Genomic DNA, 21,896 nt, shown 5'->3' on the forward strand with positions numbered 1-21,896 from the left:
GCCATATTGTAAATATTATGAGCTGTTCACCTTCAAGACACATGCCATCGTGTCTCTTGTATGTCGTGTTTTATCATGACATACTGAAGTGACCTTTCATCTGCATTGCTTTTAAAGAGGAAAGAAATGGACTATCAAAGGTTCTTTGGCACAGAAGCAAGTAGCTGTCTCTCCGGCTTGTTTTAGAGCTTCTCAACTGGTGGGTTATGACCCCTTTGAAGGTTGAAGCCTTTCACAGGGTACATATCAGAAACCTGCGTGTCAGACATTATCCTTACAATTCATAACACTAGCAAAATTACAGTTACGAAGTAGCAACAAAAATAATTGTGGTTGAAAATCAACCACAATTGTATTAAAGGGTCACAGCGTTAGGAAGGTTGGGAACCACTGGTTTGCCTTTGTAACATGTTTGCTGAAAGTACCTTTGAAAAAGAAGTACTGCTGAGCTGAAACTAAGTTGTATGACTCTGGTAGTGGGAGGATGGAGAAAGGGAAAATAAAAATTAAATGGCGTAGGACGACTGCTTTTCAGATCTAATCACAAATGAGAATGAACTCACCAAAAGGTGGGAACTAGTGAGACACACAAACCAGACTTAGCACACAGCTCTGCAGAGCCCAGGGCACTGGTGGGGGCAGGCCAGGCGGATCTGTAATCATTGTTGCTCCCTGCTCATTCTGGAGAGGAATGAGTTGGTTCATGCTGTATTGTTTCTTGGTTTTCTAGCAAACTACTCATTATTGTTATAAGATATAAATATAATGGGAAGCATTTTCTTCAAAAAAGTCGTAATTTCTGTGATTTGATTCTTCAATGAAAACAGTTTAAATTTTATTTAGGATCATAATTTTTAACTGCTTTTATGACTGTTGACAGCTGCTTCGTCCAGAAGAGGTGGAAATTCTGGTTTGTGGCAGTCCTGAACTGGATATGCATGCACTGCAGAGGAGCACTCAGTATGACGGCTATGCGAAGACAGACCCGACTATACGGTACGCTCCCTGGTCTTCGGGCGCCTTCGGTAGAAGAGAAGAAAGTGTGGCATGCTTGTTTAGATAGCTTAGAATTCTTCAATCGCTTAAGTTAAATATTCGGCAGCCCACCCTGTCTTAACTTATTGCTAAAAATAAAAGAGTACTAAAATATGAACGCATTTAGAAATCCCCTTGGGAGGAAATTATATAACTTTCTATCAAAGTATAGAGCTTTTTTCCCCAAAAATGCTAAATTTTTAAATAGCATTTTACTGGCACTGTGTTGAAAAATAGGACTCAAGAACAAAAAAATGAGTTTTATGTCATTTATTGTTAGATTAGTTAAATAATGTTATAAAATGTTATTTTATACTATTATCAAGCACCTTTGTATTAGAGAAATTTTCTCAGCTTACTTTATTAGAATCTCTGAGGAGTGCATCATGTGTGAATTTCCTTTGTAGATACTTTTGGGATGTTGTGCTTGGATTTCCTCTTGAACTCCAGAAGAAGTTGCTACATTTTACTACAGGAAGTGACAGAGTACCTGTGGGAGGGATGGCTGATTTGAACTTTAAGATTTCAAAAAATGAAACTTCTACTAACTGGTAAACTCTGGGTTATAACTTTGGTTGGCTGGCGGGTTGGGTTGGGTTGGGTTGGGTTGGGTTGGGTTGGGTTGGGTTGGGTTGGGTTGGGTTGGTTTTTTGAGACAGGGTTTCTCTGGTAGCCCTGACTGTCCTATAAGTCACTCTGAAGACCAGCCTGGCCTCAAACTCAGAGATCCACCTGCCTTGCCTCCCAAGTGCTGGGATTAAAGGCCTATGCCACCATTGCCCAGCTAACTTTATGTTTAATATATAACTTATTAGTAACTTTAGAATCAAAACAGTCTTTCGGTCTTAAGTCATCTTCATGTAAATTCTTCAGCGTCAGTGTGTCCCTGAAATGGAAGAGACTGTGGCTGAAATCCCCTGGCAGCGTTGACACATCCCAGTCCTGCTGATGCTCCCCTTCCATCTCTCTTTACATGCCTGTCGAGTAGTTCCTTTGTGGTCTGTTAGAACCTAGCCTGCCTTGTAGAAGCATGCTGTCTAGCCCTCATTTTGTGTAAATGACTTTTATAATTAGGGAACATAAGGAATTAGGGCTAGTGCACGGAGCAGAGGTAAATAACTCCTGTATTAGTACTTTCTGTACTTCTGGTACTGGCTGTCTTTTAAGTCTCATTCTCTGCACATATGAAGTGATGAAGACCACGACTTTAAACAGTTTTCTAATAGTGTTAGTGGGTAATTAATGCTGATCTTCCTTACTCCTATTCCAAAGTTCTAGGGCTTCAAAAAGTAATTTGAGTACACACAACTTTCATCATAATCACCCTTGCCCTTCAGCTTACACATTGAACATTTCTCAGATCCTGTCTCAGTCCTTTCATTTCAGACCTTGAGTTGGTTCTGTGCTTTCCCAGTTGCGAACACCCTGGTGCTGTTCCTTTTTACCTCATTCCTAGCTGAGTTAAGGCCTCTTTCCTGTCCAGTTCCTATACAATTCCTTTTCCATGATACTGATCTAGCCCTGGCACACGGGGCATTGGTAGCTTTATTGACCTCAGAAGTTCCACTCCTAGAATCCATTGTTTCTGTTTCTACCCACCCACTATTTTGCTTCATCCTTAAAACACACTCACCTGCCTTCCTCCATTGCTTTGATGCCTCCATTCGCTTTTCATAGGACATGTTCTTGCTACCTCTCCATGAAGATCCTTTTTACTGTTGACAGCTCCTGTGACACCAAAAAGTTATCATTCCCTCAATAAATTCTTTTTTCATGTTCCACCTTATATTACAGTCATTTATCTCTTCAATACAGGGAAAATAGGCCTTATATAGCTTATTCTTTTTATAGGCACACATGTGGTAACTGTTTCTTGAATGAATACTTAAGCTGATGTCAAAATTATACTTGGGGGCTCAGAACATTGTTCTGTGGTCAAGCACAAACAGCTGAATTCAGATCCCTGGCACCCATATAAGAAGTCGTGTGTGTGGCCACATTAGCTTGTAACCCCTGAGCTGGAGTAAAGATGGGGGAGCACATGAGAATCTGGGGCTTGCCAGCACAAGTCAAAGAAAAGTTTTAGGTTCAGTCAGAGACCATGTTTCAGTGAAATAAAGGCAGAGTAACAGCATAGACACCCAGTGTCTTGCTCTGGCCTCCATGTACACATGTGAATGTGTACACCACCACACATGTGCACGTGAGCATAGACCACACACAAAAATGAAGAAAGGAATTACATTTTAAACCATAAATGAGCATTTACATAGAACTAAGACATTTCTATGTGAGTCATAATTTAAAGACCTAGCATAGAAAATATCAAAAAAAGTTTTGCATTTGAAGATTTACTTGTTCAACAGAAATTTTTTTTGAATATTTATAGCAACAAAAATATGATTTATTTAAAAGGTAATATGAGTAACTTATCTTAATACAAAAGCAACATATAAATGTCTCCAATTATTTTTACTTCAGGCATTATTTTAGGAGCAAAAATGTCTTAGTTCTGACTCTAGAACAACTCTAGATTGTCAAAGATGCATGCCATTTCCATCCAGTCCAGTGAAAATGTTCCCCAAAGGGCAAGGACAGTATTCCATCTGAGCTAAGAGTTTTCATTCCTTCTGTAAGACACACGGTTGAAGATAGACAGGTGTGTTGAATGTGAGTACCAATGCTTTACATCTTAGCAAACGGCTCTGGGTGTGAAACTCAAGTTTACTCCTTTCCAGCTGTGTAGCTCTGAATATTTGATTTGTATATTGCCATGTCTACTTTTCTTCATCCATATAATGTGGGTAACAGCCACTTTTAAGTTGCTTTGGCACTTAAGAGAAGCAATACATATCAGAACATATGTTAGAGTTTTAGTGTAATGCAGACTCCATAAATGATGACTGACCCAGTATTTTTAAGTCTTTTTGTGTGGTCTTGCAGTATAAATTCTGATCATCCAAAATTCTTTCTAAGTGTTCTCTGGCTTACTCTCCACTTTTACGTACTGACTTTGCTGAATGCTACTGTGATGTTGAGCAGTTCATAAAACCTGAAGAGAAGGCTCTGAGATGCCCCTAGAAACCATGGATGGAGACAGCAGTGTCATCAGGTAGAATGCTGCAGAGCTGATCAGAAGGATTCAAAGACTGAATGCTTTGTGTGCAGAGAGGACAGCAGCTTTGGAAGCAGGCCCCAAATGGCTTTTCCTAACTTTCTGACAGCCAAGGCTGAGCTATACAATATGCTGTCTACTAGGTATTTTGTGTAGATCACAGTCTTATTCTTTTACTCTAAGTGCATAGTTCACCATATGGATGAGGAAACAGATTTAGAGACATTGAGCAATTCAAACAAAGTCCCACAGTTGGTAAGTGAAGGCAACAGTATTTAAATTCAGGTCTTCTGACTCCAAACAAAATGCTTTTCAAATTAGAGTTTAATGAAGGCAGGCATATTGATTGTCTTGTGTGCAAACATGGTCCCGCTATTTAGAATGGCACTTGGTACTTAAGTACTCAATAAATATTTGTCCAATAAAGAAGAGATGAGTCATCGTATAACAATAAAATAGATCTGACTATATATGTGGTGCTTTTTCAAGTTTCTTAGTCATTTTGTGTCTGTTTGAAGACATAATATCCCTTAAAAACTTATTTTTTTTCTAGGTTACCTGTGGCACACACTTGCTTCAATCAACTCTGCCTTCCTCCATACAAGAGCAAAAAAGATCTGAAACAGAAACTGATCATTGGGATTTCAAATTCAGAAGGGTTTGGACTTGAGTAACCTAGAAGACTTGAAATACAGTATTTTCTATGTAGCATTCACTTCCCTCTTCTTGTGCCTTTAACATTTTCATGTCTCTGTTCCAGAACACTTTCACAAAGCTCACCACTTTTAAAATAATGAGATTTTTTACTCAGATATGAACTATGTGTAGTGAAGGCATGATTTTTAAAAATACATCAGACATTTATTGACTAAGGAAAAGAGCATGTGGCTGAAACAGGTCTGAATCCAGTGCTCTTTTTATAGCATCTTGTTTTCCAGACATAGTTTGTCACAGGTGCCACTGGGAAAGCCAGGAGCAGGACAGAGTGCATTTCTGACATGATGGAGCCCAGTGGCAGATGTGTGCTTGCAGCACACGGTAGCAAAGCAGAGAGCTACATTATCTTTACCATAAAGCATGTAGCCATATTTTCATACAAAGGTAAACAACACAGTATAATTGCAAATGCAGTTTACAGGGTCTTTTGATATATTGGTTTGGGGTTCTATAAGATCTTTTCAACTGTTGCTGAAAAGCATGTAAATAACTACATAACAGCCTAAGAATCATGGGATTTTGATAGTGCCATTTATTGCTAAAGATTTATTTTTACAAAGTAAATTTAGGGTTTTAGATGTGTATACAGCTTTTACAAATTAATAAAGATGATTGTACAAGAGTATTTTCAGACCAATTGGATTCAAGGTTATATTCTTTTAAGTATTGTTAGTCCGCATGCTCACTGGCATTAAATGGGTTACTTGGGTATTCTGTAATGTTTGTATAATAGTCGTTTCTTCTTGAAAACCAAGATAGTAGAACAAATTAGACAGAACTAGTCATTGATTACTGAAATTAATTACAAGCACAAAAAAAACCTGCCATTTTATATATTTTGATGTATAACTTGTATCTACATTTTTGATCACCAGTTATGCGAATACACTAATTTTTAGAAAATGTAGGATAAGATGTTTGACGAAAGTGAAATACAATAAAAAACGTTTGCGTCAAAATGATGTAGCTTGGCATAAAAGAAGTTTGACATTTTGGCTAAAATGTTTATTTCACTGGATTCTAAATATAGTAAATTCAAAAGCACCCTTGGTTTCTATTTCTAATAAAGTAGCATGTAAACGCTGCATTTTTAAGCCCCCGGGTTTTTTTTTTCTTTTAATTTATAGTGAAGCAGTTTTATTAGCATGTTGCAAACATTTCCATCTCAAGACTTCTCCTACTCTTTGATAGCTTTTCTTCAGGAAACTCTGAAGTTACATTTGCAATAAGAATGAAACCAGCATTTAGTACCAGCATATGATCCACATGCAAATAATACCTGGCCCCAGTCCTCCCCCAGTCCTCCCCGAGCGAGGCATTTCCTTGTTGCTGTTGCTATGCTTCCTGCACCAACCAGCAGAATTGAAGGGTGCGGGGACTCATCAGCTTGCCCACAGTTCTGAGGCCCACCCACATGTGTTAGAGGACCAACTCCCCTACCTGTACTGCTTGAGACTGCAAATGACTGCTGTTCCATTTGAGTATGCTGAAAGGATATTTCTTCTTAAAAATCTCGGAAAGCCTAAGACAGTGGAGGCACATTTGGTTTGGTTTGTGCATTCTTTTACTCTATATGCAAATAAAACTGCTTCTCTCTTGCACTGCTTGAACTAGAAGGTACGATGTTTTAATGTAGGTGACTATGAACAAGCACAAAGGATCATGTATACGAAGCCAGGTTTAGTATTCTAAGTCAAATGTAAGCAAAGTTGTTTTTTTGTTTTTTTGTTTTTGTTAAGGATGACTCATGGAAATAGTGTTGACTTAGTCTGCATGTCTAACTGTGTGTATATTGATAGCTCTGTCACTTTTATAAGTACACAAGCCAAATTTTAAGTGACAAAGTCCATAAATAATGGAAATTTTTGTTGTCTTTTATTAAGTTGAAATTTATAACCATTAATTACTTGGTCATATATTTATGCTCTGTTTTGGTTTACAATGTAATAATACCTCATTTTAAAAGTACAAGCCACTACTGTTACATTTTAATTTAATCAGTTAGAGAATTCATGTAGCTTTTTAAATATACAACCTGTCAATGATTTCTTGAGTTTTCTATCTGCCATAGTAAATTAAAGCATTGCACACTATTTATTAGTATTTATAAAATGTCTTGTCCTTTTTTAAAAAACCTATTATTTATTTTTTCTGTATAAGTTTTTAGAAGTCATTCTTTTGTACAAATCTGTATTGTATTGAGTTAATTTGTGTACAGACATTTTCAAATATTAAAATTATGCAGTCAATCAGGTTTCACTTCATTTTTTAAACACTGGACAATTCATTAAAACAGTATATTTAAAATCACACTGCTCCTTACAAGATAATGTGATTAGGGAAATTACTAGAACATACAGTTTCAAGAGCTATGTATTTGACACACAGTGTAGCCAATTGCCTTAGCATATTCTTAGTATGAAACTGTATAGCCGGGACCTGAATGGTCACAGATATCTCGCCAAGTGAATACACCATAGCAGTGGAGTACACCTTCAGAGGTGGAGGTCTGAGAACACTGGCTGGAAATAGCTTCAGACTCGTGTTCTCCTTAGAGCCGTTCCTGCAGCCTTTTCCCTCCTGCCCATATCGCCTTAGCTTAAGAAAGAGAAGAGCTAAGTTATGGATGATCAATATGCAAGTAAATCTACTCCTAACATTTAGGAGTTTGACTCCTTACACATAACCTTTAGGAGTTTCTTGGGGGGGTGCGGGGGTATGAGGCACAGAGACACAGAATGAGCATGCATGTAGAGGCCAGACATCCATGTCAGGTGTCTTTATTTCTCTCCACCTTATTTTTGAGACAAAGTCCCTCCCTGAACCTGGAGTTCAGCACTTAGAGTAGACTGGTTGGCCAGTGAGTCCCTGGAGTCCCCTTTGTCTCCCGATACTGGGGTTACAGCTGTGCCTCCACTCTGATGTGTTTGCTGGGAGTCAATCTCCAGTCTTCATGCTTGCACAGCAAGCATGTGACCCACCGAGCCTTCCCCAAGCCCCAGCTGTGGACATTCTAGTCTTGTGTTAAGTTACTGTGCTGCCACTGTTTGAACCTAGATCTGGCAGTGACTGTGTGACTTGGAAAAAAGAAAAGGTAACCATCCATCCTCAAGACTGCAGTGAACCAAATTGGAGGCACACAATGTAACCTCCCTATGTCTCAGCTGCAAAAGAAAAAATAATTTGGAAGATGGAAATACCTATCTGAAGTCTTTGGGGGAAGATTCAGTGGGTTAATGTGTGAGACACATAGTGCCTGGCTTATGGCACACATCTGGAAAGGATGCAAGATGGTGCTGATGTGGTAAGATATTAAGCCACAGCTTCTCAACCATCCCTCTTGTATTGGGGGTTCTGTCTCATCTATTGGGTTCAACCAGAGTTTAGGGAACACAAAGAGCTCTTGAAGCATAAGGATGTATAAGGAGACTTACTCTACACACAAGGCTTAAGGATTTATGTTGATGTCATGCTACACAAGGGTTTTAATGCACTTTTATAGAAGCAAGTGCAACAGGGTTCCCGCAGGCTTCAGGCTCTAGCCTCCTGCTGCACACATGAGCGCTGCACTCACCTGCCACCGATTACCGCTTGGGACTTGGGCACAGAGCTCCAATCTCAGACCTACAGAAGTCTGAGACCCATGGGATCAGCCCCCAGATACTTCTCCAAGGTGCAACCAGTTATCTCTAGCTAAACTGACCAAACCATGGGGCTCCCTGCTTCTTCAAGAGGGCTGCGCCCAGCAAACTCAGTGTAAGAGCAGCAGCAGCAGCTCACTAAATTCAGAGCAAGAAACCCAGCAGCAGGGCAGCTGTCTCCAGGACTTCTCCTGGTGAGAGGAGAGCCCCCTGACTATCAGCGACCACAGTTACTGCTCAAGTCCATACACCTGAGGTGAGCTGTGGCACAAGCCATTCCGTGAGCATATACAAAAAGCTGAGGAGGCCTCCTTCAGGAAAAATCATCTTCCTGCCCAAGGGATTCTCCCCACCGCAGGATTCAAGGAGGCACCAGAAACTAACAGCCAACACCTGAGACAGCCCGATGGGTAGAGGCCAGCGTGAAAAAACAACTAAAGCCAAAGCAATATGGCATCTCCAAAACCCAGTTATCCAGGGGCATGCAGCTCTGGACACCCTACCATAAATGAAATTCAAGAAGATATTTTAAAAACTGAAAAGTAAGCAGTTTAAGGAATGTTGTTGGTATTAATATTTACTATTGACGTATCTTATCTTTTAGATACCCAGCGGTAAGTCCTAAGCCAGCTGTATACCCAAATCACCACACAGAGACTGGGATTTATTTAATTAAAGTAGAACACAATGCTGGGCAATAGTTATTCCATCCTAAACCTCCAAGCCTGCATAGTTTCCTACCATTCAAATTTCACACATTATACTTGCTTTTAGTCGTATCTTAGGTCCGGTCCATCTCTCCACATGTTTCCAAGACCTCTCCTTCGGATTCTCTGCTCCTCCCTCCTGCTTCCTGTCCTTCTCCCTGACTAGGATGGCCCACCCTATCCTCTCCATTGCACAGCATTGGGGCTGGTTGTTAATTGACAATATAGGGAACAAATGGGGCATGTTTACACAAACTTGAGACAGGTGATGCTTAGGATAAGCATCGCGTTGCAATGTCTGGATTGAAACCAGATAGTGGGGTAGAGAGATCAGCATTTGAACGAACAAGGGTAAATTGTACTAACATGAGGTCCAAAAGAACATTATACCAACAAATGAATTTAAAATACAGAAAAAAATCTGTAGAGATTTAACAATTTTACTAAAACAATAGTTCTCTGCACTCCTGTGTAGCCACTCATATTTTTTTGCCACAATAAACAAACAATTTTTAAAATTACAGGTGAAATTGAAGCTTGTTTATTATTATTGGAGTATGTTGTGGTATATGTGTATGTGTGTGCATTACCAAAGAACATGTGGAGGTCAGAGAACAACTTTGTAAGTAAATTCTCTCCTTCCACCTTTATGTGGGTTCCAAGCATCAAACTCAGGTCACCATCTTGCCAGCCCATGAAGCCCCCTTTAATGCCCTAGTCTATTTCCAACATTCTTCACCATTTTCCCCCCTTGAACCTGTAGTTTGTGTGACTCATCTTCATGTTTATGATGTGTGTGTCTATATAGTAGTCATAGTTATGTGTGTCTTTCTGCAACTTTTTTTTTTACTCAATACTATCTTCTCTAGGCTTTCCCCTAATGATTCAGTTATAACCTGTCCACTTTGATGCACAGAATAGTCTTATTAAATGGCCTCAGTTTGTTGGCCTTCCTGCATGCTAATGACACACGTGTGAACCAGCTTTGAGCTATGTGATTAAATAGGCTGAGTCTCCCCAGATTATCTTCCAGAGGTGGAGCTGCTCAACGGCAAAAGCCTGTCTTCAGCCTTCCCAGGTTATTGCTGTTTGCTCCCGGGACCGGTGTTTGCAGCACTCATTTTCATCAGCATGTACAAGGACCTGTCATTTCTCCACTTGGTTTCAGTGGGTTCTTTTGTTTTGTTTTTGTTTTGTTTTTCAATTTTCGTTTGTTTGTTTCGGCGTTGTTTTTGTGGGGATGGGGGTTCCACCTATATGACTGCTGTGTTTAAATTTCGTTTTCACTAAGCAACACTAAGCACCATTTACACATTTACATTCAGGTTCTTTGCCCATTTTTTCCATTGGTTTTTTAGAGTTACTTTTTTATTCTGGGTATTTTTAAACTTTTTATTCTTTGTGAGTTTCACATCATGTGCCCCAATCCCACTCATCTCCCCATCCTTCCATATCCACTCTCCACCCTAGCAACCTTCCCTCCCCACCCCCAAGAAAACAAAAGTAAACATTTTGCCCTGGAAGCTGTGGTGTGTCACAATACATCATACAGTACATTCTTTTGCTCAAACATCTTCACATTCAAATATTTGTTGCAATGAATCATTGATGTAGCTTGAGGCCTCTGACTTCTACCACACTGTCAGTACTGCATCCTCACCGGATTCCCCTCAGATACTCTGTTGCTGCCCTGTGTCACGAGATCTTGTAGCTTAGAATCTACAGGAACTAGCACTTTCACGCAAGCCAGCACTTCATCGATGAGGTAGATGTTGGGGGGGGGGGGGCTAACTCAAAACCCTGGATCTGGACCTGGGTGGTAGCTGAACTGGTCAGCCTGCCAGCTCTCCAGCACTGCCACAGTGAAGGGTGGGTCCAGCTCTCATGCCTTTAAGCCTTTGGGCTGGCTGTCCCACACCAGTGCAACCAGGGCCTCAAACCACTGTGGGCTGGGTAGTCCAACAATGACTGTACTCTCGAAAGGCTGATAAACCACTTACAAGGCCAGATAACTCAACATTCCCATTCTGCTGCTGCTGAAGACCTGGAGGATTTCTGAAGAGCAGCTAGTCTTTGGTTCACATGGGAAGGCCCAGGAGACCAGGTAAGGATGGCAGCAGTGGCAGGAGCAGGGCAGATGCACTTGGTAAGGGGCAAAGGAAGACGACAGACTCTCATGCTTTTCCCTTGGCTCTCTTCATATCCGGGGTGGCACAGGAAGCTGCTTTCCAATCTTGAAGGAGGAAGGTCTTCCCTCCTCGGTCGACCATTCTGGTAAGCACCCAGAGGCTTGTATTTTAGACCCAATCTTGCTTTCAGACCCAATCAGGCCTATAGCAAAGATTAGCCATCACAAATGACTCTCCCTTATTTCTGACTAGTAAATGTTCCCTCCTGGCATTGTTGTTGCTGCTCATGTATCAAAGACAATCTTGTGCCAAGTTTCCAGTTGCATATAGGCCAGTCCATAAGACTCTTGGTATGCTATCTGTACTTGACTATTTCTGTCACAAGCAATCTTGTTCAGATTCTGGTGGCTTATAAACATTGTTCTCATTTTGTCTTTCCTTTTCTTTGACCTATGAGTCAAGTTTTATCTTCGTGTTATCTCTCAGCTTTGATTCTTCATAGAATAGACTCTTCTTTGGTTTAGATGGACACTCAGTCATTCATGGCCAACTGGCTTCCCTGACTAGAGGCTTACTCTTCTGTTTATCCTAAGACACCTACAGTGCCATGGTAAATTCTGTTTTCATGGTTTGCCTCCCTGTAAAGAATCTAAGGTATCTCTGCTCTAGTCACTTCCCAGTTGCCTGCTCAGCCTACTGCCTTCTCAAGTATCTTTTTTGTTCCTTTCTAACCAATCAGTTTCTGTCAATTCCAACCCAACTCCTGTCTCTTCTGTAATTTCCCCAGACCAGAATTCTCTCCCCAATGTTAAACCTGAATCACCACCATGCCACAAACAAAGCCTCTAGCCGGAAGGCAAATACTGTCTTCCTTAACTATCATGTCAGTCTTCATTTCTTAGGCTGCATTAGTGTTTTCAGATGTCTATATGGTTAGGCGTGTGCATAGCAGCTCGAGAACAGGTATTTCCTGTGTCCCCTCTTAACACCTCACACAATGCTGGATCAGGAAAGTCATATAAAATGGGATCTGACTTTTTGACTGCTCAGGTGAAATTTGATAAATCCATGGCATTAATTAGTGACCCACACGGCTAAGAGGCTTCTCTTGAAATGTTAGCCTGCTGCCCTAATGCACCTCTCCTGCTCTGACCTCAGGACTTCAAGTTAGAGCCTCAAGAAAATACCTTCTGGGTACTGGAGAGACGTGTCAGCAGTTAAGAGCAGTTAGTGCTTTTGCAGAGGACCTAGTTCATATCTCAGTACCAACATTAGTTCACAACCGCCTGTAACTCTTGCTCCACAGGGGTCTGACGCCCTCTTCTGGCCTCCATAGGCAATGCATTCATGCACAAATGCACACTCAGATATAGACATGGACACATAATTAAAACTGAATCTTAAAAAAAAGAAAGAAAATTCCTTCTAAAGCTCTTGTCTTGACTGCCATCAATGAGGTCTACTTTTTCCACTCTAGACTATACATGGCCTTAACCTGCCCATCTCCTGTTTCCTTGTGACCATCCCACACTGAGAAAAGAATGTCAACAAAATAAGTGGTGTGACCCAAATTTTGAATGTTCATATGTGTATGAGTGTGTTTAAGTGTATGTAGATAATATGCTTGGTGTTCCAAAAGACTGTGTCACACATCATTGATAGTGATGACTGAGGTTATGCATCCTTTCACTTTTTAAAATTTTTTATTCAATAAATCAAACAAACTGTCCACCTACTTTCTAGGCATTTGCCTTAGGTTTTAGTGGAGTGAGACAATAAAAGCATAGTCAGGGACAAGAATATGGACAAGAATATGCTTGTCCATATTCTTAATGGATAAGTACCATAACATACATGCATAGAATATTTATATTCATTACGTTGAGGCAGTAGCTGTAGAAGCTTCTAGTGTGGAAGACTTCTTTTTAATCAGCTTCTCTAGGGAGGCCTCAGGTGTGATGGTACATGGATGATTGAAAATGTTGGCAGGTGATTGGGGGGTTGGAGATGTATGGGACCCCTCCTCCATGTCAATGCTCCAGCCAACATTGGTTGGTTGGTTTTGGGGCTAAAGGGCTCTCTGCAGGTGCTGCATGTGTAAGGCTTCTCTCTTGTATAGATGACCTGGAGCCCAAGAGAGACCTTCGTTACACCCAGCACAAGCAAATGATCTCATTCCTATGTGTTCTCTGGAAAGCTAAAAAGTGACGGAAATGCCTAAAGATATGAGGACAGCTCTCACATTTCTGTAGGTCAGGAGCTTTGTGGAGTCTCTCCTGGTTGGCTTCACATACGGGATTTTCTTCAATGCTCTGGTGCAATGAGGACAGGCTCAGAAGAAGACTAGTCTAGTCTAAAGAGAATTCCTAACTACACCATCAGCCCCCATTGGACATGGAAAGAAGGTCCCTTCGGGAACCCTTTCTGACACCTGGGGATGCTTGGCCTTGCTCTTCTGGAGTTGCGTGTGTTTTCACAGGTTGCCTTCATCTCTGGGCCTATATTGGTTCTCTTTGGGCCTGATGGGTAGACAAGCTGTCTGACGACTACCACACTGCCCTTTTCTTGAGCAGTTCTCCAGGAGTTGCTGTAGCCACCTACATACGGTCATCCATCCTCAAGAAAGTATTTAGACATATCCAGAAGGGTTTCATACTCCTCTTGTTGGCTTTTCTGCTAACAGTTGTTTTTAATATGAGATAATAAATTTTCTTAAGGACATATTCTTAGAAGAAAACACTTTTGTGCCCCTACACATAGGTATGAACATGGCATAAGGCTTTGTCTTGGGATTTCTATTGCTGTGATAAAACACCATGGCCAAAAGCAACTTGGGATGTAGAGTCGATTTTCCTTACATTTCCATGTACAGATCATCATCCAGGGTAGTCAGGGCAGGAACTCAGGGCAGGAGCTGAAACAGGACATGGAGGAGTGTTGCTTACTCTCTTGCTCCACATAGCTTGTTCATCTTGCTTTCTTATATTATCCACTGCTTCCCCAAAAGCAGTGTTACTTTTGGTGATCTAGGCTCTCTCACATCAATCACAATTGAAAAAATGCCCTAATGACTTGCCTACAGGTCAGACTGGTGGAGACATTTTTTTTTTCAGTTCAGTATCGCTCTTCCCAAATGACTCAAGCTTGTGTCAAGCTGACATAAAATTAGCCAGCACAACTGACTCCTTGTCAACTTGCTACATGAACACAGTACTGATAAACCACAACCTTTTCTTCTCGTTTGTCCCCAAGATGACATGTAAATATCACAATACAAAACACTGACTTAAAAATCCATTATTAAAAATTCAAATACTTTAAAACTCCAAAGTCTCTGTAAAACTTCAAAACCTCTTAAAAATTTCAGTCTTTTAACTGTGGGATCCTATAAAAATCAGATAATATTTTCTTACTCTTAGAAGAAAGAACCCTGGCATAAACCTGATTGCTCAGAGAGGCAGAGAAAGCACGCAACTGACCTTCCTTCTCAGCTCAGGTCTGGATGGAAAAAACTCAAAAGGCTCACTAGTATACACCTGACAGCCCAGGAGGAAAATGCCAAAAAAAAAAAAAAAAACAAAACACAAGATTAGTTCAAAGCCCAAAAAGGCAGGGAGCTGAAGCTTATGCTAAAGCAAGAGCTTGAGCTAAAAGCTCTTTCTTCTCTACGCTGTCTTAAATACCCCTCAACTCAAAGTCCTCCTACTCTTTAATCCCTGGAAGCTGGTTTCTTGCTCAGCCTCTTGACCTAGGGTTAACTATTAAATCCTGTGTACAGAAAGCTCTTGAATTAAAGGTGTGTGCTAGGCCTGGGTGAACCACACCATAATCACCTGTCTACAATAAACAGAAAGCTCTTGGATTAAAGGTGTGTGGTAGGGCTCAACCACATCAAAGAAATAGGGTTTTACGGTTCACAATTTTGAGGTTCACAATGGGATCAAATATCCTGCAACAGTTGATAATGTCCCTGATTCATGAAATAAACTCTCTCACTCCATTTCTCCACCATGACTGGCTGAGATTCATCTATAGTGGAAAGCCACATCTGTAGCTGTCTTTTTTAAAACTCTACTTTCTTTGGGACGTTTAGGCCTCTACCTTCCACCAACCCCCAACCTTAAATAGGAGAGAGAAAAGGTTAGTAGGGAGAGGGGCCTCAGACCCCTTTACTTCTCCCTGCTATATGGGGTCAAGGGATACTTTTAGGGCTCTATACCAATCCCCATCAACCACAGATGCAGCTAGCAGTCTCCTCAAAATGCTGTACCCCAAAGCATTTTTCTCTGTCTGTCTGCTTCTCTCTGCTCCAAACACCACACCATCTCTGGTCTCTCCAAACGGCTCCACGCCACACACCAACACCTAATGCCTCCACACGCCCCTCTTTTCTTTCTCGGTTCTCATATTCAAGAGCACGCATATTCAAGAGTGCTATGCCCTACTTGGCATTACTGCAGTGGGCAGGGGTCCTCTCAGGCATGGTCTGCTCTCCAGGTTTGCAGAGCACTGAACTGGTGGTCTCAGGCTCACTTTTTTCAGGGATATGAGGTTACTAATCATTCAGATGTTCACAGTTCAGAACACTGAGCAGAGACGTAGCCTCAATCCTCTGTCAGAGTTTATGTTTCTGAGATGAAGAAACACCATGATCAAAGCAACTTGAGGAAAGGGTTTGTTTCACTTCCATATCACAGCCCATCATCCAGGGAAGTCAGGGCAGGAACCTGGGGGCAGGGTCTCGAAGGAGTACTGCTTCAAGCTTTCCCACCACAGCTTGTGAAGCCTACGTTCTGTTATTATCCAGGGCACCTGCTCAGGGTGGGACTGCTTACAGCGATCTGGATCCTCCACCAATTATCAAGCAAGAAAATGCCCTTCAGACTTGCCTACAGTCTGGTAGGTGGATGTTCTTAGCTGATGTTCCTTCTTCCCAAATGACTAGCTTGTGTCAAGTTGACAACACTGGCCAGCACAGTGATTCATGCAATTGTTGATCAGACCATTCATTCATTTCTAAAGTTTCTGGACTTGATTTCCACTTCTCTTTCAAAGCAGACTTGTCTTTGTCATGCCGGCAAATACTGCTCCAGGACCAACTGAGAAATTATGTCATCCTTACTCTAATTTCTGAGCTGGCACCATCAGTGAAACATTTCAGAGTCTCTACAGATTCTGAGTGCTGGAGATCTCAGAGGTTTCCTCTCTTGTTATGGCTATAGAAACTATAGACTTTCTGCTCCATGGTCATCTGGTCACAGTTCATGATGAAAGGAGTATCTGGGGTCTAAACCACTCTCGGCAAAATCTCTCAGAAAGATTCAACCTCAGTAATTCAGTCTCTACCATCTTACTTAACACCTGTTGGGATCTGTTTCAACTCATGGATACTTAGAAGGCATAAGTTCCTTCTCAGCAGAATTTCAAACAAGATGACCCAAAGAAGCAAACTGAGCCAAAGATGTGCGGTTAGCTGTGGCCCTGGCTTAATCTTTCATTTAATAATTGTTCAAGTCATTCATCCTGGGGCTGGAGATCACAGAGAAAGAGAACTCACCTCACAAGCACCAGGACCTGAGCATTAGGTCAAAAAGCCAGGCCAGGCAGGTGGTGGTGTACACTCAGGAGGTAGAGGTGGGCCACCCACCAATGCTCTCTAACCCCGGTGCTGTAGAAGGCAGAGACAGGAGGATTGCTGGTCAGCTAGTTCAGCCAAAACAGTAAACCCTGGGTTCAGTGAGAGACCCTGCCTCAAGGGACTGTGGCAGAGGAACAAGAGATCAGGACAGCTGATGTCATCCTCATACACACATACACAAAACCCACTCCCCTGAGAGTTTACAAGATGCTAACTAAAGGAGAAGAGATCAACTTTTACGTATCACTAGGGGAAGGAAAACCATGATCATGATACATTGTATGAAGAATACTTATTTTTAATAAAAAAAATCTTTATATGTCATTTAGCATATATAAGGTATTTTATATATAAAACTTCATGTTTCAGTAAAACTTTAAAAATGAAAATTATAACAAAATTGATGTTATTTTCTGAAAATCAGAAAGGCCTAGAAAGGTGCCCTATTATCACACAGCTATCAAGGAGCCAAGACAGAACCTAAATTATTCTCCATCCAACTTCAAATGTCCGTTTCATAGGCTCTTTCAACACCATGCAACTATGAATGATTCCACTAGATGAAACGACAGCACAGCCCCTCGGGTCAGCCCAGGAATCAGTCAGTGCCAGGTCCAGTCACTTATGTGACACCCGCTGTGTTACGTAGACAACTCTGTACTTACCTCCCCTTGTTTCTTCTTGTCTCTTCAAAGAAAAGTGAACGAAGAAAAAACAGAACAAATTCTTCTATACTGAGAAAAATTATGTCTGTTATAATATATGCTTAGGGCAGGCAACATATCTGGTATAAGGAAGATTATTTGGGAGAAGGGGGAAGGAGTTAGAGCCTGAGTGATCCATGAGGACAGAGAGAGAGAAAAACCAAGAGAGACAGAGCAGAGCTGGAGTGACCGGCAGGCTGGCCTTCATGGTGCACCTGGTGCAGGTGATGACATAGGACATTGTCAGGAGGGCCCTGAGTACAGGCCAGTTGAATTGCCTGCACATGAACAATGTCTGTTCCAATCCCTACTCAGAAGGCTATTTCAGTAAAGATGCTATGTACTGTTCATTTGAGATATCAAAGTACTGCTTCCTAGGGAGCATAGTAAGCACAAGATAAAACTAAATATTCCAACCAGCAAGATAAAAGTTCAGCAAGAGGTGTGTATGTAGGTAATAGAGAAAAATAAAATCATCAATAAATAAGAAACAAAAACAGAATAGATGATGAAGTCCGTGAACGCTTTCCCCGGTAAGGCTGAGAAATCCTTAAACTAGCAAAATGTTGAGAAAGTAGGAAAAACACACCAGGGCAGAAATGAGATGTATTTGGGGATTTCAGGGGGTCTGTGGTGCCTGGAAATCTCCCACTCTGCAGAAACTGAAATTCTGTCACTAACTAGAAGAAAAGGGAGCTTGAAGGGCTGCTTTCACATCTTCGAGGAAGTGAGCAAGGATTTACCTTTGAAAAGATTGTGGTGGGCATCTTCATCGCCCTTAAGGACTCCCACTTCTGCTCTGCCCTGCATGCTGCCTTCTCCCAGGCCTCACTGTCTGGGCAGCTTCATTCGAATTTCCTACCAACTCCACTCTCTCACCATCACTGCCTTCTTCTGCTCTCCCTCCTCCTCCTCCTCCTCCTCCTCCTCCTCCTCCTCCTCCTCCTCCTCCTCCTCCTCCTCCTCCTCCTCCTCTTCCTCTCAGTCCCACCCCTCTTTCTCTCTCCCTCTTCTGCCTTCTCCATTTGGCTATATAAATGACACTGTCTCCCCAGTGGATTACCTTAATCTGAGGCACTGTACTTAATACTTCCTTCTCCTTTGTCCTGTCCCTTTGGTAAGCTTACCAGAGCCTGGCAATTCTGACTCCACTGTGTATCTGTTTACACTCCACTGTAACCTGGACCACCTAACTCCTGTGCTGGTTCTAATCTGCTCTCTGTGGCAGCCGACTCAAATCTTCGTGGAACCAACCACTGCATTACTCAGAAAGCTCCAATAGTTCTGTGCTGCCAGCAGCCCAGAGCCAAATATGCCAACCGGTGACTGAAGGCTTTCCGTTGTTCAGTCCAACTTGTCCAACCTTAGCTCCTAGGATCCACCTTAAGATACGCCACAGTCCTCCAAACTCTGTCTCTTAGGATCACAGGCTGGATTCTCAGGAGAGAGAAGCTGAGACTGGTGTGTGGAGACACAAAGGTATTAGATATCAAGGCCATGAAAAGAAGGTGGTAACAGAGTAAGGCAGGTCCTGGAAGGCTGTGTGACACAGGGTTAGGAGCTGAGAGTCCACAGCTTACCACTGTGATAAGGCTGGCTGACCCCACATCCCTAAAAGAGCACTTTGGTTTTTTACCTAAACAGCTCACTTGCAAACGTTCGTTGCCATGAGTCACTGGTCTGGTTTGAGGCCTCTGGATTCTATTACTATCAATACTGGATCCTCGCCAGAGTTGTCTTGGATATTCTGTTGTTGGCCTGTGTTATGGAGATCCTGCAGCTTTGGAGCTGCAGGTCCAGACCCTTCATATGCTCCAGCAGATCATAGATAGGGTAGATCCTGGGGTGGGCCAACACAAAACTCTGGATCTGGGCCTGGGTGGAAGCTGAGTTGCTCAGACACCAGCTCCTCTGTACCCGTGACACCAGGGCCAGCTCTCCAGCACTGCCCCAGAGAGGGAGCAGGGCCAGCTCTCCTGCTTGCAGCAGTTGGCAAAGGGCAGGACTGGCTCTCCTGCACTCCCACCATGGGGGAACAACTCTCCCAAACTCATGCCACCGGGGCCAGCTCTCCAGACTGGCCAGGCAAGAGATGAGACCAGCTGTCCTGCTCTCATACCTTGGGGCTGGCTCTCCCTCCCCCACACCACCAGTGACAGCTCCACTGTGCTGCCCAGGCAAAGTTCAAGGCCCACTCGCCTCAGTGCTGCAGCCAGCGAGGGGGTGGGGCCAGCTCTAAGCAAGACTTCCTTGAAGGGTACCTCAGAAACACGCATGCACATCTCCCATAAACAACATACCTGGCTGCTAAGGAGACAAAATGTGGTCCAGTTGTGTGCCTAAGATGAGGGAAAAGTAGAGTTTGGTGACAACCAGAAATTGGGATCTCGGTCATGTCCCCAAAACTGATTTTACAAAAGTCTCCGATACTTGGAGATTCAATGATCTTAGAGCAGTTCTCGACCTGCGGGCTGAAACCTCTTTGCGGGCGGCATATCAGAGACCCTGCACGTCAGATACTTATATTAAGATTCATGACAGTGTCAAAATTACAGTTATAAAGTAGCAACAAAGTAATTTTGTGGCGGGGGAGGGGTCACCCCAACATGAGGAACTGTTGCAGCTGCACCATTAGGAAGGTTGAGAACCACTGATCTAGACGTTACTAGGGTCCCGGGCTAGACACCTCTATACATTGCCTCTGCTTTGTAAGAATGCTCAGTAAAGCAGAGTGACAGGCATCAGCAGCCTACACCTAGAATAACGTCTGCAGCATGCCCAGACAGCAAGGGCCTGCCCAGTCAATGTACTCTCCATCTCCAGTTTTGTTAAGATTTTTTTTTTTTTAATATTTGAACACCTCTAGCCAAAGCCCAGCTCATTAGTGATCTTTTCGTGACGAAGAGTGAGAAGGAGAAGAGATGTCCAAGGTTGCTGAGAGCCTATGGTTTTTTCTTGTTCCAAGAGACCATTCTAGACGCTTTGAAATTAATGCCCTACTTTGTACCAAGTGACCCACTTTTCTGCCTTTGACTCTCACCTCTGAAGCTCTGTCAGTCAAAGGATCACCTGGGAAGTTCTTTGCGTGTCAGACCTTAGGACACAGCTGCCAATCCTCCCATCCCCACCTCCCCACCCCCCATTGGCCCTCCTGGGAAAGCATTGGGAAATTCAAAGCATACACAAGTCCTGACCACCCAAGGAGTTTCCTGGGTCAGGTCCTGGTTATCTGGAACTGCTGGAGACCAGAGTGAGGGTGTCCTTCCTGCCTGCTGATGTTCTTCAGCAGGGAACGTGGCACACTGAAGCCTGACTTGGTGAAGGGCATGGTGAAGAGAAGGACCCCATCCTGTCTTCTGTCACCACCACCTGCAGTGAGGCCCAGAGCCAAATCCTGGCAGAGGAGAATGTGCTGATGACCCTGTGGAAGGTTCCAGACCCTTCCCCCTTATGAACTAGTTGAGAACTAGGAATAAAGGCCATGTCAGCCTTGCTCAGGTCCTAGCCTACTCTATGGCCTTAGGCAAGCGGCTTCCAAAGCCTTCATAAGTCAACCATGGAGACAAGAGCATCACCTCTACCTGCTACCCTGGCAACTGCTAAGAGCCTGGAGTCTATGAGCCCTGGGGCCCTCACACATTCTGGAAGTCAGGTGCCTGTCTTGATTCTTCTTGATTCTGAGGACCTAAAAAGATTTCCCCGGGTTGACCAGTTCACTGGGAAGGCAGTGCTGGCTTAGTGCCTGGTCATCGAGAACCACAAATGTGTCATGGCTCTAGGTAGAATGTGTAAATTCAGATATGGGTTTGGTGAAGGTCAAATCAAAGGACATCTCCGATGCAAAACCAACGACTGAAGGTGTATCAGTTTCCTATTGCCATTCTAACAAATTACCACAGGGTCTTAAAACAACAGGCATTTCCTGGCGTCCAGCTCTGGAGATCACAAATGCAAAACTTGTCTTACAGAACTAAAATTAAGGTCTTGAAAGAGCTGTCTTCCTGCTGGAAGCTCTGCAGAAACTCTGACTCCTTTCCCTTTTTTAGGTCCTAAAACTTGCCTTGGTTCGTGACCCCTTCCTTCACCTTCAAAACCAGCAGGGTAGCGTGGACTCTCCTGCTTCCTCTCTTGTTGATAAGAACCTCTCACTAACACTGGCAGCACCAGCTAATCCAAGATAGTTTCTCCATCAAAATCCTAAACTCAGTTA

At 42.7% G+C, this 21,896-nt stretch overlaps 1 protein-coding gene, 1 long non-coding RNA gene and 1 pseudogene across 4 annotated transcripts in view; 1 reads left to right on the forward strand and 2 right to left on the reverse strand.

The window, feature by feature from the left end:
• The window catches only part of Hectd2 (HECT domain E3 ubiquitin protein ligase 2), a 60,336-nt gene extending 53,215 nt beyond the window's left edge, over positions 1–7,121 (forward strand). For 2 of the 3 annotated variants that reach the window (XM_021631271.2, XM_021631272.2), the window contains exons 19-21: positions 881–996; positions 1,443–1,586; positions 4,704–7,121. In XM_021631271.2, coding sequence (XP_021486946.1) covers positions 881–996; positions 1,443–1,586; positions 4,704–4,824 — 381 coding nt within the window. In that variant the 3' untranslated portion in view covers positions 4,825–7,121. Of the gene's footprint in view, positions 1–880; positions 997–1,442; positions 1,587–4,703 lie in introns of those variants that run through there. The other variant, XR_009593541.1, reaches the window with a different exon arrangement.
• Positions 7,122–14,009: 6,888 nt separating this feature from the next.
• Positions 14,010–17,012, reverse strand: LOC132647928 (uncharacterized). Its single transcript, XR_009586281.1, has 2 exons — positions 16,902–17,012; positions 14,010–14,258 (listed from the first exon to the last, which is right to left on the reverse strand). It is a non-coding gene; the product is annotated as an uncharacterized LOC132647928 (long non-coding RNA).
• On the reverse strand, positions 15,888–16,012 carry LOC132651943 (small nucleolar RNA SNORA17; annotated as a pseudogene).
• Positions 17,013–21,896: the final 4,884 nt, after the last annotated feature.

The sequence above is a fragment of the Meriones unguiculatus genome, chromosome 1 (assembly GCF_030254825.1).
Source record: "Meriones unguiculatus strain TT.TT164.6M chromosome 1, Bangor_MerUng_6.1, whole genome shotgun sequence".
NCBI classification, from domain to species: Eukaryota; Metazoa; Chordata; class Mammalia; order Rodentia; family Muridae; genus Meriones; species Meriones unguiculatus.